The sequence below is a fragment of the Lactuca virosa genome, chromosome 1 (assembly GCF_052849685.1).
Source record: "Lactuca virosa cultivar CGN04683 chromosome 1, Lactuca_virosa_CGN04683_v6, whole genome shotgun sequence".
NCBI classification, from domain to species: Eukaryota; Viridiplantae; Streptophyta; class Magnoliopsida; order Asterales; family Asteraceae; genus Lactuca; species Lactuca virosa.
In genome coordinates, this window is record NC_136426.1 from 42,024,765 (window position 1) to 42,042,677 (window position 17,913).

The window sequence follows — 17,913 nt, forward strand, 5'->3', positions numbered from 1 at the left end:
TTAGTAATCTAAATTAACTCAATCATTTATTATACGTTTTTTTGCAGAGAAAAGATAATGTTTGTGTATTTTTTTCTGAAAAACAAATAAATCTAATTGTTATAAAATAAGGTTTGTTAACAAAAGTATATTAATCCTACAAATGAACGAAATGTCATATGGTGAAGAAATGGTTGCAAACTCAACCGATCGTTGTTCCTTGACTAACACTAGACTATGGTTGTATTTTAATGTTTTCTAGTTATTCATTAAAATGACCATATTTTGTTTTAAAGTATGTCCACGTGAACACCTGTTTACTGTTTTTCATAAAATGACCATCTAATCTGTGAAAAAAGGCTTGCAAAATTGCGAGTTAACTTTTACTTACAAAAAGATTTCGGTTATGTTTGTCATACTAGCTGAAAAGTTGACTGATAGCTGAAAAGCTAACTGATAAAAAATGATGTTGGGTAAAAACTAGACGATAATCTAGCTGAAAAATATAAAGCGACATAAAAGGACATTTAGAAAAATATGATTTTTATAATTAATTAAGGATATATTTAAATTATTTTTAAAAGCTCCTGAAAAACTAGTCCAAGTAGTTTTTTAAAAAGCTGGTTTATAAACTACTTTTTGGTAGGGATGTCAAAAACTTCCATGGGACTCCGTTCCCGTTGTTAAGTTGTTAGTATAATGTTTTTAATATGTCATAACTTTTTTTATTTTTAACATGTAAAATTCTGCTATAAATAATTATTTGTTACCTAAAAAATAGCTTATTTTGCACAAACAACTTCTTTTAGCCCACAAAATGATAGCCCAAAATCAATCGGGGGCGGGGGCAGGGGTAATAAGGGGGATTCGAGGGTAGGAAGGTTGGACATATCGGGGTGCGGATACGTGGGAACAGGGAAATTTCAGGGGCGGAGGCATGGGATGCACTCTCCGTCTCGTTAGTCCCCGTTGACATCCCTACTTTTTGGCTTACCAAACATGACAACTTAAAAAGACTAAAAAAATAAGCTAAATTATTAGCTGGCGTGCCAAACACAGCCTTAAAGTGTTTTTGACACGAAGCTTTTTGAGAATTTTTAACTTTTATCTTTCAAGAAAAAGCTCAAAAAAATGTTTCGTTTGACAATAGACATTTTAGCTCTTATTTTAAATAAAAAACTCTGAATCCAAAAATGCTACTACTTCAAGTAGTTTTTGTGAACTTTTAGGTTTTAGTTTTTAACTAATTTTACACATTTAAAAGCTAACAATTATTTTTGTCAAACAATTCGGCATAAAAAAATCTTACAGCTTTTAGTTTCCAACTACCAAATACTAACTTCCAACTTTCAATTACGAGCTAATTTTGCCAAACACGACTTTACTTTTTCTGACAAAAATCAAGCTAAACTTTGCTTCGAATTTGCGATTCAGCTAATGGTTTGTGTGATACCATGCATACGTTCTTAACAGAAGATGATAGTGATTTTGTTCCTATTGTTCTTATTAAAACTCATATGTTTACTAATTTACAGTTTTTTTAAATAAAAGATAGAAATTAAAAAGAATAAGAATATGATGGTGATTGGTTTGTTCTCTTAAAAATCAAATTGATTGTATAAGTGAGAGAAAAATAAAAAGAAGAAGATGATGATGGTGGTCACAAATCACATTGTTCCTATTGTTCATGGTAGATGATAATTAAAAATCATATCGATCTTTTTCTCAAGCAGCAACACAACCACACAATCATTGCTAATATCAGTAGAAAATATTATGTGGATGGAATGAAAGTTCGAAGTTTTCTCTCTGTCGTAGCTGTTATCATATGGAGAAATCACGATGGTGGGAGGCAGTAGGATGATCCATATATGTGACAATAAAGAAGTGAACAAGTGTGGGTAAGGTTTGAACACGGAAACAATTTCACGTGGATGTAAATAAGTTTTGTATGTCCAGGCCTATCCGTGAATTTTCGAGCCCATCTATGATCTAACAATCAAATAAATTATTTGTGATATTTCCGAAAATATGGATTATTGGCAATAGTCAATAGTAGAAAAATTATCTCGTCATCTTAGTCAATAAATTTGTCTGAGAAACATTTTTTCTTGATGGAGAAGTAAAAAAGATAGCGTAATCAATGACATCACGTATCTTACTTTTCTTGCAACCAGTGTTGTGAACCATTCAAGAAAGCAGCTTAATTCAAACAGATCTGAAAATTATAATATAATATCATATTCATATGTAGACAACCTTGTAATGGAGTACACAGTAGCCCCACATCTCCACCGTGATACGCAAGCACACTAGGTCCACAACCTGAACATGACTTTCCAAACTTAGCATGTACATCGATCCTAGTCTCTGTCTATCTCTCTTACTATACATATGTATGTGTGTATATATATAAATCCATATACATTGCAACACCTTAACGACACACGCACACAGATAATTAATGGATCAAACTCATATTCTCCTCACTTCTTCTTTTTCATCCTTGATCTTTCTTATCTTTCTTTACAGGTTTCTTATACGCAGAAAGGGGAGAAATCCACCACCAAGTCCACCTTCTCTTCCAATAATCGGCCATCTTCATCTGATTATCAAAGGACCTGTTCATAGAGTGCTTGAGCAGCTTTCTTCCAAGTATGGTCCTGTTATGGCTCTTCGTTTTGGCAATCGTCCTGTGCTCGTAGTAACCTCTCCATCAGCTGTCGAAGAGTGTTTCACCAGAAACGACATCGTGTTAGCCAATAGACCACTCCTTCTAAGCGGCAAATATCTTGACTACGACCACACCACACTTGGTGCTGTACCTTACGGCCGTCTCTGGAGAGACCTCCGCCGCATTACCACCCTTGAGCTCTTCTCAACAACCAGACTCAAGGCTTACATGGGAGTCCGACATGATGAAGCAAGATCATTAGTTAAGTCTCTGTTCCAAGATTCCGGAACTAAAGATTTCGCGAGAGTAGAAATGAGATCAAGAATTCAAGCTGTATCGTTTAATATAGTCATGAGGGTCGTCGCCGATAAACGGTTCTATGGAACGGAGGTGGCGGACTATAAAGAAGCTGAGAAGTTCAGGGATATAATAAGGGATGTATTCGAAATCAGTGGGGCATCAAATCCAGCTGACTTCATCCCTCTTTTACAATGGATTGATATTCAGGGTTTGAATAAAAAGCTTTCGAAGTTGCAAACGGAAACCGATACCTTTTCACAGAACCTGATAGAAGAACGTCGGAGCAAACGCCGGAATTCTTCATCCGACGAAGGAAAGCCCAAGACATTCATCGACGCTATGCTTTCTTTGCAGGAATCAGAACCAGAATACTACACCGATGATATAATCAAAGGCAATATACTGGTATGTAAGCTCAATCGCATTAACTATATTCTTTCAGGTTAACTTTTGTAACTTGATGGCATAATCTTTTTGTGTAGACATTGCTACTCGCCGGAACAGACACATCATCGGGGACAATAGAATGGGCAATGTCGCTTCTACTGAATCACCCGAAAGTGTTGGAAAAAGCTAGAGCAGAGATCGATGAGCATATTGGACATGAACGTTTGGTAGAAGAGACCGATCTTCCAAATATCCCATACATCCAATGCATCGTGAACGAATCGCTAAGACTATTCCCGGTAGCACCATTGTTGGTGCCACACGAGCCTTCAGAAGACTGCACGATTGGAGGATTCGACGTGTCACGTGGCACGATGGTGTTGGTGAATGCATGGGGTATCCATAGGGACCCGAGAGTATGGGAGGATCCGTTAAGTTTCAAGCCAGAGAGGTTTGAAGGAGTGGGAAATGCAAATGAGGGGTATCGGTTTATTCCGTTTGGAATGGGACGTCGGCAGTGTCCTGGTTCAGGGCTTGCGAATAGGGTGGTGAATTTGGCGTTGGCGTCGTTGATTCAGTGTTTTGAATGGGAAAGAGTTGGGGAAGAGCTGGTGGGGTTGTCGGAAGGGAAAGGTCTAACCATGCCCAAACAAGACCCTTTGGAGGCGATGTGTAGAGGACGGCAAACAATGAGCCCTGTTCTTAGTCAGCTTTGAACATGGTGTTTTGTTTTCATATACCTCAATATTAATACGAGTATATTTTAATTACACTGTTTTGTATTTTAATGATTATATGTCATTTTGATAAATAATTTCTTTTAAATGGCTACTTTATTAATACAATTGTTAGAAAAAAAAATTGAAAATCTAAAATTATTGATATAAAAACTAAAGGTGTACGTCCACAGTGAAGTTCATAATCACTCTACATTTCTTAATATTTTATTATTTTCTTTCCTACCATCTAATGAACTCTACAATGTTTGATATAACACTACAAAAGCCAATTTGTAATATTTATTTAAGAACCAGAAAAGATTATTCAGGCGTTGCGGGGTTGGAATAAAAAGTAAATTTGATGGAACATATTAACAATGTACTTTTAAAAAAGCAGCCCAAATAAATAGAACTTCAAAAGTTATTACAATTCATATCATACTAAAAAAAAAAAAAGGATAATGACTTAAAAGGTAATATTTATCCCTTCAACTTGTTAAACTGTACACATTTAGTCCTGATGACCGGCTACTCCAGGTTAGCCGGTAAAAATGACTTAATAGGGTAATATATTTCTCACTTTGTACACATTTAGTCATTAATATTTTTGTACACATTTAGTCCTTAATATTTTTTTTGTTGCAAAATAAGTCATTTTTGTTTTTGTACTCATTCAGTACTTATGAATGATTTCTTTAGGTTTTTCTCACGGCATCTTACGTGGGATAGTCATATGGTGGTGGGATAGGTTGAGGTGGTCCTGCTATATGTTGTAGGCCAAGATACCTGAATACCTGATGTGGGCCGGTTGTAAGCCGTAGGCGCGGAGGCTCGAGAAGAGTGGTTGGGTTAAGGCGACATGCCGACAAACCCTGAGTATTCCAGTCCGATGACTGGTTAGACCTGTTGCATGTTGGCATTCAAGTCCGATGACTGATTGGGCCAATGTATTCCAATCTGATGAGTGTGAGCTCGTTATGCATGATAATACGTTTGTTGTATCAAATATTTTGGGGGAACTCACTAAACTTTGTGCTTACCCAGTTGTTTATGTTTTCAGGTTATATCGTTGATCGTGGGAAGGCAAAGACATGATTGTACACACTCATCAACAATATTGAGGATTCCGCATTTCTTATATTACTCTGATTTTCGATAAATGTATTTTGGAATAAACGTTTTTTTCTTAATAATGAATTTATAATTAGGGACTTTTGCCTTATTTAAAAATGAAAATTTTTAGTTGTGAAAATGAGACGTTACACATAAACATCAACAGCCCCACACACTTCATCAATGATTGTCTCACGTAAGATGGCGTAAGAAAAACTTAAACAAATCATTCATAAGTACTGAATGAGTACAAAAATAAGAATGACTTATTTTGAAACAAAAAAATACTAAGGACTAAATGTGTACAAAAATAATAATGACTAAATGTTTACAAAATGAGAAATATATTACCCTATTAAGTCATTTTTCCCGCCTAACCTGGAGTAACCGGTCATAAGGACTGAATGTGTACAGTTTAACAAGTTGAAGGGGTAAATGTGAACGAAAAAAAAAACTCAGTGACCAAATGTGTACAAATCGAAAAATATATTACCCTTTTAAGTCATTATCCCAAAAAATAAATCTAAACATACATCTCCTTAGATTACCACAAATTATATTACTCATTTTGAGCATATTTTTCTATTTCTACTAACACCTTCAATCAGCCCAATGAAACAAATGATTGACAACATATATCCAAGGGATACCACCAACATTGTTATTTTCGCCTTCACGTCTCAACAATCCCTGAAAAAAAAATTATTTATTTTTTTATTAATTCCAACTACAAGTATTAATAAAATAGGAAAAATAAATAATAAATAAATAAAGATATATACGAGTTACTTGTGAAGCTTGTTAGTTTGTTGGATGACCGAATTCTTCTCTTTAGTCAGCTTAGAAATAGAAAATGATAACAGAAGCTATAAGTAGTAACCCCTGTTTAAACAACTTGTAAAAACCAAATCTTTTGTAAGGTCAGATATATAATCTTGTAGTCACTACAATAATCAAGAAATCAGGTTGTTTTTTTCTAGGTATTAAACAGATAATAGATGTGTAAAAGAGTGTTTGCTAAAAAATTAAAACACAAACTTCCTGAAAAGCAGGACAAGTCATCAGCTATTTAGCATCCTTTGTCACATATATCAACTTGAATTTCACTTTCTCTATAAATGCGTTGACATGACCTGCAATTAATAGAAAAAATAAACCATCTTTCAGTTTCTTGATTTTCGATCCACAACAAAAAGCAGCATGGTGATAAAAAGGGTGAAAAAGTTGTCATGCCCAAAACTAAGCTTACATTGAATAACAAACTGCAAAAAAAAGAAAATAAATAAAAAATAGAAACATGGTTCAAGCATTTTATCGAGCTGGTGTGCATAATGAAAGTTTCTTTCAAATTACGTGGACTTTAGGAAATCACATCCCTAAAAAAATGAGATTAATTTGTTATTCCCATTCTTATCTTGTAAAAAGGTTGGTAAAAAACATTGATTTGAATTTGCAAGAAGGGTTCAAGGGAATTACCTTATTCAAATTGAACCAATGATAACCTCTAATGTTTGCAATCGAATGTCAAGAATAGCATGTTACCACATGATATTATTCATTAGAACTCAGAAAGCTGAAACCAAAACCTAGAAACACCATTTCTGTAGAGATTAACACCAAACTTCAATAAGATAATGAAAAACAAACCAACATAAATGTGAAAAAATATACCAGAATGAGAAGAGCTTTGAGCTATATTTTCCAGCTATTGCTTCCAGAATCTGAACAGAAACTTCACCAGTTAGATGAGACTGGATTTAGTCTGAACAAAGAGAAACACGCAGCAAATGTATGAGAAGATAAAGCACAGTCAGTGCCGGTTTTTGTGGCGCAGTGTTTGATTCTGTTCGGGCACAACAGTACCCGGGTGGCAAAATAACAACCACCGCTGCATTTTCCGGTAGTTGGCACCGTCACCATCGAGAAGGAGTGCATAGTAAAAATCGAGAAGGAGTGCATAGTAAAAATAGACAAAATTACAAAATTGGTCCTCTGGTTTGCCGATTTCTTTGGGTAAGGTCCAAAAAAAAAATTATTAGCAAAAAAGGTCATTATTTGGTGGTTTAGCTTAGAGATGAGCATAACCGGGTACCCGCCTATTTTTGCTGGAACCGGAACCGCTCCCAGAACCGGCGGTTCTTAAGTTTTTGGTATTGGAACCAGAACCGCCTACACCGGTTCCTAGAAAATTGGAACCGCTCCCGGAACCGCCGGAACCGGTTCCGGTTCCGGGTACCCGGCTTCTAGAGAATTAAAACTTGTTATTTTATACATGCCATGTAAATTATGTAAATTAACCTATACAAACAATATAAGTACAAGATATAAAACCAAAACATTTACAAAAAGTTGATCTTTTAAATAACAAGCTATTAAAAACATTTCCCAACCAACAACAAACTACAAACTATAAAATAGCAACAGGATACTGAAATTGTAATTCATAAAAGCAAAAACAGCAAAAACAACAATATTAACAGCAACACCAATCAACAACAGCAGCATCAACACATAATACCAAAAACAGTAACATCGAAAAACAGCAACAGCAACAATCAACAGCAACAAAAACAGCAAACAACAACAGCAATAACAGCAACAACAATTACGTATTCCCTCGTAAGAGATCTTCCATATTGCAACTAATTTTCTACACAAAAACAACTGAAACAATCTAAAACTACTGCTTGTATCATGAGCTTCCACTTCTTTATGTTTAGAATCAAGAGGATTTTGATTTAACCCTTTATCACTTTCTTTTGTCTTTTGTAAAAAGTCAACTTCTTGTAACAATCTAGCTCATTTCAGGACAAACAACACTTCTTCTGCATCTTTGATAGCTTGAAGAAGCTCTGCATGAACCTGATTAACAAAATCAAAATGATTAATCTTGACATCCCCATGACTTATCCAACTGTGAAATGATACAACTTGTATCATTTCATACAAGTGGTAATTGCTCAAGACTTTGTTCAGAAGAATGATGAATAAACAAGAAACAATATAAACGAATAGGGTTCTACAGAATTGTTAACGGATAAACGATTTTTTGATGGGGTATGCAGTTAATTGTCATCCTCCAAGTTCTATTGTAAGATTCTAAGGATGAAATGAAACGAATTCGCTATGTTGATGAAACCATCTAAACATATCATCATATTCCCCTCGTAGTTAAACTCACAACCTCGAATTCTTAAGGTGTGAGATCCTATCATTATAGCATCACCAGTTACATGCCAATTTATAACATTCAGTAGCCTCAGCAACGGCTCGCGCTAAATCAAAAGATATAAACTTCGTAAAAGAAACATAAACTGGTAAGCATGTTAAAATCAGGGCGATTGTGTATAATACCTCAAGGATTTCGGTATTTTGGGGGTCAGACGCTAGAGCTTCATCAAGAGCAGCGATTGATTATCTTTGTTCTTGTAGTTGAAGCTCGAGCTGTAGGGCTTCCAAGATGAATAACTTGAACAATCAAAGCAAACACAGACGAACACAGATGAACGCAGGCGAATGGCGTTTGATGTTAGGAAGACCGGCGGATGATAACGGTGGTATTTCTAGTTAACCGATAATGTGAGCGACGTCAACTGGTTTGAGAGGAGAGAGTGGCGAGAAGAAGAGATTGTGTCGGCGTTTTTTTTTAAGAATGAATCACACAAACCCTAAAAATGACTAAGGTCAGGTAAAAGTTCTTTACCCTATTTTTTTTAAAAAAGTCACAAAAAAAAATATATATATATATATATATATATATATATATATATATATATATATATATATATATATATATATATATATATATATATATATAGAAAAAGGCGGGTACCCGTCGGTACCGGTTCCGGTTAACCGCCGGTTCCAGGTATCCGGAATTGGAACCGGAACTGGCGGGTATCCAGCGGGTATCGGTTTTGTGAAAATGAGAATTGGAACCGAAACCACTTAAGGCGGTTCCGAAAGTTTAGGAACCGGAACCGGAACCGCTTAAGGCAGTTCCAGTTCCGAGGCAGTTCCGGTTCCGAAAGCAGGTACCCGCTTCCGCTGCTCATCCTTAGTTTAGCTTTAGTTGTAGTTTTGGTCCCTGTTTCGTTAACTTTAACATTTGGCTGTTAACTTTTTTAAAATGATAATTTTACCCTTAGGGACCATTTCTGTAGTTGTCTCTTTTTACCAAACTACAATGACCATCTTTGCAATTTTCTTTTTTATTTTATTGAAATATTATACATTAATTCTTCTTCTTTTTAATTCTATTAAATTATAGTATATTAATTCTTTTTTTAATTTCATTTTTATTGGATTATTTTTTAATTGATTATTATATATTAATTAATTTTATTTTTAATATATAATATTCATATATAAATAAATATTATAATATTATATTATTAATTTCTTTAAATTAATTCTTTTTTTATTTTTTTTATTGGATTATTTTTTTAATTTCTTTTTTATTAGATTAAATTTACCATAAAAATAAATAAAAATGTCATTTATTTTTTATTGGATTATAAATTTAGTTTTAATGTGTAATATTAATTCTTTTTAATTTTATTGATTCCACCACAAAGCCATTAAAATGCATAAAAGCGCCGCACCCCATCGTTAAAAATCGTCAGGACCACCACCAATCACCTTTATCGAATTTCTGATGGAAACACTACCATCCTGTTCACATTTCGTCGGAATCCTCCGGATTTGCCACTAAGGCGGTCGTTTTTTGTTACAACTAATATTATGTTAACCACTAGGAGGTCCGATCCAAACACCCCTGGTCAGTTACTCCATTCATTGCTTTCTACCACCTTGCACCGCCACATCATCTTGTCGGAAATCGTCGACCGTTGCCTATAATCTATCATTCTCAACCAAAACTATAAGAATTGACTACCCACACTGCCGCCAATGGCGACAATGTTAGATATAGGGTTTTCAAACCACCAGATCCACCGTTATATCTTTTCAAGTAGTACAGGCTTGAAGCTTCGATGTTATAAGGTTGTGTGTAACATCCATACAAATTTAATAAAATTTAAACTTTTTCAAAACAACCCTTTCTCTAAAAAGTGTTTACGAAACCATTGTGTCCAAAACATTATTCAAAATCAGAGTCATTTACAACATAGTCTTCAAAACATTTTTATTATTAGAGTATCTCATAAATCATAAGTCCCCAAAACACGAGGATGTGTACGATCACGCCTTCACATTGCCACAATCTACCGAAGTACCTGAAACCATAAACCAAAACTGTAAGCACGAAGCTTAGTGAGTTCCCCCAAAGTACACACATACAAACAATAGCACATATACAAAACAACATACTATGGGTTCAATCAACCATCGGGTTGGAATACCCTAGGTCCTCAACTTCAAAAGAGTAACTAAATTCAAGGAGTAGCTAAACTCAAGGAGATTCTGGATCTATAGCTTTCCCTTCAAGCTAGGCACCACCAACTTCAAGCTCTTTCAAAAAAATGAGACCAAAGAAGCAACTTTTAAGCTCACACACTCAACTTGGGGTAAGATGCATGACTTCTAGGGTTTCTGGACAGAGGAGGCGATTAGGGACGCCATCAATGGGGCTTGAGGCCTTTAAATAGGGTGCAACACCCTAAAATTTAGGGTTTTCATATTCAGCCACCAACTCGTCGGGTTTTCCTCTCCAACTCATCAAGTTGGTCCAAAAAGATTCGCGACCCAAAAACTTTCAACACGTCGAGTTGAGGCCATCAACTCGACGAGTTCCAAGGAAAATTTGCATTTTTCTGTAAATTCTCATACCTTGGAATCGGGATGTTACATTATGCCTGGGTTTTGGAAGCCAACGAATGGAGGAACTGACAAGGTAGTATGATTTTGTGGCGTAAGCTGGTCAAAGGCAACAAATGGAGGAATTGTCAGGGGTGTTTGGGTTAGACTTCTTGTTGGTTCAAATAGTGATGGTTCTAGTGGAAAACGATCGGCTTGGTGGCAAATACAAAGGATTCTGACGGATTGTGAAGAGGTTGTCGCAGGTGACTACTGGATAGCGGCGTTGGGTGAAACATGTTGGTAGTGTTTCCGTCGGACCTCCGATGAAGGTGATTAGCGGTGGTCCCGACGATTTTCGACAGTGAGATGCAGTGCTTTTGCGTATTCCGAAGACTTTATGGTAGAATCAATAAATTAAAAAGAATTAATATTATACATTTAAAATAAATTAACGATCCACTAAAATATTATTTATTATATATAGAATATAATAAATTAAATGTAATAATCCAATAAAAAAATCTAATAATTCTTTTAAAATAATCCAATAATTTTTTTTAAAAAAAATAGTTAAAAGAAATTAGTAATATAATAATGTAATATTTATTAATATATAAATATTATAAATTAAAAATAAAGCTAACTGATAAATAATAATCAGATAAAAAAATTAATCTAATAAAATTAAAATTAAAAAAAGAACTAATGTATAATAGTTCAATAAAATTAAAAAGAAAGAAGAATTAATATATAATAATTCAATAGATTTAAAAACAAGAATTGCAGAAATGGTCCTTGTAATTTGGTAAAAAGAGATAACTGCAAAAATGGTCCCTAAGGGTAAAATTGTCATTTTAAAAAAGTTAACAGTCAAATGTTAAAGTTAACGAAATAGGGACCAAAACCACAGTTAAACCACCAAATAATGATCTTTTTTGCTAATAAACTTTTTTTTGGACCTTACCCAAAGAAATCGGCAAACCACAGGGACCATTTTTGCAATTTTGTCTTAAATATATATATATATATATATATATATATATATATATATATATATATATATATATATATATATGATTTGGTCCAATAGAATAAAAGTATTGTTCTTTTAGGAACATACTTTTAATCTATATATATAATTAGAAAAATTCCCTTGAAAAGTTTAGTCATTTAACTCTGAATCATTGAATGCGAATTCGAAATTCAACTTTTTAACCGGATCAGCACTAGATGGTCTAAGCAACCGCACCAATTTGAATTGGATTTCTCTTTCTAACAACAAATTGGGTTGAGAAATACCAACAACCATCAATCAATTATCGAATGTTGCCATTTGAATTTTGGGAACAACTCATTTTCAGTCACACATGGGGATTGTAAAAGCTTGGTTTTGTTCTTTGGTATATTAGCTACTGTCAGAACCAGTTATCAGATTCGTCATGAATATTCATGTGGGCCATAGTACGTTTGATTTTTGTATGTGTGTGGGTGGGTGGGGGTGGGGGGTGGGGGTGGGGGTGTTATTTGTGTGCATATCAATATCATAATTGTTGCTTGTATTTATGAAGAAAAACCCACTTACCATATTTCATCAAGTTTAATTTCCATGTTTTATTTTGATTCTTGTTAGATTTTGTGATTTGTATAAGGACGTAAATGCCAATTTTAGGTTAGATTCTGATGTTTGATTCTAGTTTGATTTCAAATTTAATTATAAGGTCTGATTTTCATCTTTGATTTTGGTTGTTTGTTAGCTTCGATTTCATGTTTTATTTTGGTGTGGTATTAAGTTTTCCTTTTTGGTTTGATAGTTTGATTTCAGGTTTTGCTTTGAGCTTTGATTTCAGTTTTTTTTTAATTTGGTGCAGGTGGTAACTGATGATGGTTGTAGGAGGTGAATGGTAGTTCTGGACTGCTGGTGGTGGTTGTCCAATGTGAAGGATGGTGCCCAGAGGTGGTTGTCAGAGGTGAAAGATAGTGCATGTTGGTGACTGTGGTGATTGTCAGGTCTATAAACAAGGAGAGAGAGAGAGAGAGAGAGAGAGAGAGAAAAAAAGAGAGGTGTTGTAGGCCATTTTTTATTATTTAATTATTAAGATAATAAAATAAATATTAAAAAGCTAAACAAATTAATAGGGGTAACATAGTATTTTTAAGTAAGATTTTGACCAAAACCACAAAAGATCCAAAATTAGACCATTAGTACAAGTCCAAACTTTTTTGAAGTAAAATTGCAGTTTATTGATGTTTGTGTGTGTGTGTGTGTGTTTTAATTAAGATAAACTAGGATTTTGACCGCCACACGTTGCAGCAACGCCAATCTGTTTTGTAAAATGAATTTTGACAATTGTATTGATAAAAATTAGATACTGTTACATTTGTTGATACATAAATATACAAAATCGGTATCACTGACTAACTTCAATATATACCATGGAATGAAAACATATTATATGTGATAAAGTTCATACGTACTAAATGAACATAGAAATAAGCATGAAAACGTAAAGAAATTGAAATTTATATCGACACGTACACAAAAATAAGTAAAATTTTTTTAAGTTAAGAAACGAAAGTTTAAATAATCAAAACTGTATTATATGTGACTCGGCTCATACGTAGAAATTGTATATAAAAATAAGCAGAAAAACATAAAAAAAATTAATTCGAAATATAGACAAACTTGAATTTATACTGACACATACAAAAAAACAAGAAAGTTTTTTAAAAAAAATTACGAACGAAAATTTTAATTTTACATCGAAACGTTGACGTCCTCGAACATACTCACACATACATAAAAATAAGCACGTAAAAATTAGCTTGTTTAAGTTAACTGTAACATCCCAAAATCACGGTAAAAAAAATTCATTTTTAAATTAAGAGAAATAATTGTTTTCAAATAAAACTCATATCAAAACCATGTATCAACTACAAATATCCCAAGATCATTATATCACAAAATCTTCCAAAAATATGACATCGAATGATGTGTACGATCACGCCTTTGCTTTTCCTCCGATCATCTGACGTACCTGAAATCATAACAATCAAACTGTAAGCACGAAGCTTAGTGAGTTTCCCCAAAATACCACCACACAAACATATAACAACATGCATATTGGGTCCACAGCTAACAGACTAGATTACCCCTAAGCCCACAACATGAGTCTGACTTGCCTTCCGACCCACAACTCATGTCTGGCTTGCTCCTGAGCCCACAACATAAGTCTGGCTTGCCTTACTGGCCCACAACTTATGGCTGGCTTGCTCCCATTGTAACGTCCGTAGATCCGGGCTAGTCAATTTAGAGATAATAGAGGTCGAAAACGACTTTTCGACAAAAGATTATTTAGAATAAATAATCTTAACCAAGTGGTAGTGTATGTTACAAGGGTTCCGTACATATAAAGAACGCCGAAATCCGAGTTATAACAAATAAGTTATGACCCATCGAAGTTTTGCGACGGAACCGACACAACACCGGGAAGCGTAAATAGTGAATTTACGATAGAGCAACTTTTAGCCTTAGCGATCTAAACGAAAGTCGTTGAAAATGTTAAACCGAGAGCGTCCATAAAAAGAACGCTCAAATCTGACTTCGTATGAGGAAGTTATGATTTTTCGAAGTTTCGGCTTAGCAGTGTACAACCCGAAGTTCGAATATTAGATCGAACGGTTTTTAGCCGACACAACCTAAACGAGAATCGAAGATCTCGTTAATAGTAGCGTAACGATAAAAAGACAGACAAAAACGGACGTCGGTCGAAGGAGTTATGAATTTTTAACGAACCAATCCTGTCCCGGCCTGTAAAATTATAAAATTTAAAATAAAGTCAAAATTAGCCAACGGAGTCTAAACGAAAGTTGTAGAGTACGTTCCCGTCTACGTGTGGATATAAAGAACGTCGAAAACGGGGCTCGTATGAGGAAGATACAAATTTTTGAAGTTGGAACTCGAATTTGCGAAGCTGATGTGAATAGTGATGACGTGGCTCGATCTGGATCGTCCATTGTTGATCGGAGGACCCGCTTCGGATGAGTGACACGCCACCCTTCGCATTACGCCCAACGTCTGAAATGAAGTACGCCCAGCGTACTTCGGTCTCATGCGGTTCCGAGGCGTCCACGTCGCACCATCCGGAGATCGCCACGTAACAGCCTTATCCGAAGTTACGCCCAGCGTAACCAAGGGCTACGCCCAGCGTAGTCCGAGGTTCAACCACAATAAATAGAAGTGCGAGGATGCCGACTTCTTCACTCCAAAATCACTTCTCTCTCTAACTTATCTCTCTCTAACCCATTCCAACCCCCCTAAACCCTAGGGAACCCCCTAGCACCCGAAGGAAACCCCGAGGCTCCCGGAGTCCCGAGAAAAAGGGTCTTTCGGTTCGGAAACGCTGCTCCAAGCGAAGCCCGGTTTTCGAGAAAACCCGCTGTAAGTGAGCTACGCCTACGTTATTTTTAATATAGCTTCTAATTAATTATAGTAACATTAGTAGGACCTTAAAATAATTATTTGGGCTATTATTATGAGTTATATAGAGCGTTGTTTAACACTTATATAATAGTAATAATAGCTAGACTATTAATTAGTCGCGGTTAACGTTAGACTAAACCCTAGTGTTATTGATACTAGGTTTTGTCAAGGGAAAATTGTTTTGAGATAACGAAGTGCTGTTCGAGTACCGAGTCACCACCTTATCAAGTGAGTGCATAGTTACTTTCATCTTACACATAGATATGAAGTATTTTATATAAATTACGTGATATGAGTGCATATTATCTGTATACTTGCTATCTATGCTCGATGAACGATTTTATACAAGTTTTATATGATTTAAACTATATATGTATTTATATCTACATAATATGTTGGGTAAAACGTGGGTAGATGAAATATGAGTTGGATGATGAGTTGAGAGGTGATATAGACCATGAGGTAAGGGTGAGAGGTGGACGATGTGAGAAGCCTTGTTCCCAAATGTTGGCCCCGTCATCTAGCAGAGTATAGATGACAACCACAAACTATTCTAGACAGTCCAGTGGAACACAAGCAGGCTCGCAACCTGTAGGTGTTGTGAACGATGTGTTCACCCGGTGTACTCTAAACCCTGGCGTGTAACATCCAAAAATTTTACGCCAAATTTAAACTTTTCCAATCATAAAAACCAAATACTATTTTTTTACAAAATATTTTCAAACATTATTCATCAGAGTGTCCCAATAACCAGATCATAAGGACGAGGAGCGGTACGGTCACGCCTTCGCCTTGCCATGATCTCCTGAAGTACCTGAAACAATAAACTGAAAACTGTAAGCCCGAGGGCTTAGTGAGCTACCCCAAAATACCAATACCACACCAATAATACCATATCAGTAACAGACAATCAACAACATGCATACTGGGTCATCGGCCTGACTGGACCGCCCTGCAGGGCCTACAGTCTATCTGAATCTGTCCCGAGCCTTCGGCATAACTGGGTCGCCACGTGGGCCTACAGTCTCGCCGGACCGCTCATAGGGTGTGTTGGCCTTCAGCACAAAGCAGGACCGCCTCAACCCAAGCAACAAGCAAATAACCATGTGCGCATAGCTAACACATATTGTCATATACAAACATCAACATATCTATCTCACTGATCATCAATCATAGTATTCTCTCATAACTAGAGCATCGACCTAGCAGGACTCTAACATACCAATCCCTACGGATCATAAGAGCATAACATATTGTCTATCCTTATTCCGATCTAACAGGTCATAACTATATGTAGCATACCATAACAATAACAACTAAAGGGCCGGCCTTGGTGCCTTAGACCCTATTGATATAGTGAGGATAATCATACCCATAAGTTCCCAACCTTTCAAGGTTCCCCATAAACCAACTAATCAAACCCTGGTCAAAGTCAAAGTCATCAGTCAAGGTCAACAGTCCATGTTGACCTTGACTCGCCGAGTACCCTCGGCTACTCGCCGAGTCCTTGAAGTACTAACCCACTCGCCGAGTCACCGGAGTGACTCGTCGAGTTCCTTCGGTTTACGATCGAAACCCTAAGTCCACTCATCGAGTTTCCTTCTTGCAACTCGACGGTTACACGCGCATACTTAAATTGGGGAAACCTCAACCGACTCGCCGAGTTGTTCATACAACTCGTCGGGTCTACGGCAATCTTCATCGGACTCGCCGAGTTGTTCATCCAACTCGTCGGGTCCAGGCTCATCTTCATGAGACTCGCCGAGTCAACCTTGCGACTCGCCGAGTTCCTTCAGTCCTTAAGCCATACAGACTCTTTTAAGCCATGCAGTGGCTCCAAATTACAGATCCAAGCTTCTAAGGCATGCTTTTCACGTAAAGTTACAAACTTTACGTGCATGCATAGCTACAAAGGCTCTTAATGTCAAATCTAAGCTCACAATGGGGGTTTCATACTCAAAGAGGCCTCATACATGACCAAATTCGGAGCTTTATGACTCTAGAACCCAAGAAGGGTCCAGATCTGAAGTTACAACTTCAGATCTAGCTCATATCCCACATAATCATCTCAACCAAACCATAAAAACCCTAAATCTCAACCAAAAGAGGTCTAGAAGGAAAATGAAGTAAAGGTGACGACTTGATACCTCCAAATGATGCTATCTGAGGTAGATTTCTGATTTCCCAAGCTTCCTTGCCCCTGGCCTTTTGTTCTCCAAGCTCTTATTCTCAAAAGATCTCTTCTCCAAAGCTTTAGACACACAAGAATGAAACACCACACGAATTAGGGTTTTCTGAGCTCTCAAAGGACTACAAAGAGGCTGAAGGAGGCTTATGCTTCTTTAAATAGGGTGCAAAACCCCGGGATTTAGGGTTTCATCTGCCAGCTCCTACTCGTCGAGTCCCTTTATGGACTCGGCGAGTAGGCCACTAAATACGCGTCCCCAACCCGCTGCTACTCGACGAGTAGGACAACCAACTCGTCGAGTAGACCTTAAAAT

General features: G+C 36.1%; 1 protein-coding gene and 2 long non-coding RNA genes across 3 annotated transcripts; 1 reads left to right on the plus strand and 2 right to left on the minus strand.

Annotated features, from left to right (window-relative positions):
* The first annotated feature begins 2,394 nt into the window (after nucleotides 1-2,394).
* Nucleotides 2,395-4,165, plus strand: LOC145112657 (cytochrome P450 81Q32-like). The gene is made up of 2 exons (XM_079048815.1): nucleotides 2,395-3,358; nucleotides 3,436-4,165. Exons 1-2 carry the CDS (start codon nucleotides 2,444-2,446, stop codon nucleotides 4,054-4,056), a joined length of 1,536 nt encoding a protein of 511 aa, XP_078904941.1. The 5' UTR covers nucleotides 2,395-2,443; the 3' UTR covers nucleotides 4,057-4,165.
* A 1,505-nt stretch (nucleotides 4,166-5,670) lies between these two features.
* LOC145104428 (uncharacterized) lies at nucleotides 5,671-7,291 on the minus strand. Its single transcript, XR_013707083.1, has 4 exons — nucleotides 6,844-7,291; nucleotides 6,649-6,773; nucleotides 5,955-6,305; nucleotides 5,671-5,862 (listed from the first exon to the last, which is right to left on the minus strand). It is a non-coding gene; the product is annotated as an uncharacterized LOC145104428 (long non-coding RNA).
* Nucleotides 7,292-7,645: 354 nt separating this feature from the next.
* Nucleotides 7,646-8,833, minus strand: LOC145104432 (uncharacterized). Its single transcript, XR_013707086.1, has 2 exons — nucleotides 8,527-8,833; nucleotides 7,646-8,034 (listed from the first exon to the last, which is right to left on the minus strand). It is a non-coding gene; the product is annotated as an uncharacterized LOC145104432 (long non-coding RNA).
* Nucleotides 8,834-17,913: the final 9,080 nt, after the last annotated feature.

What these genes read in the sequence shown, in the direction of transcription:
- LOC145112657 (XM_079048815.1), top strand. Translation starts at nt 2,444, where the DNA reads ATGGATCAAACTCATATTCTCCTCACTTCTTCTTTTTCATCCTTGATC. An exon ending in TAATCAAAGGCAATATACTG is followed by an intron (nt 3,359 to 3,435) that starts GTATGTAAGCTC and finishes CTTTTTGTGTAG; the next exon opens with ACATTGCTACTCGCCGGAAC.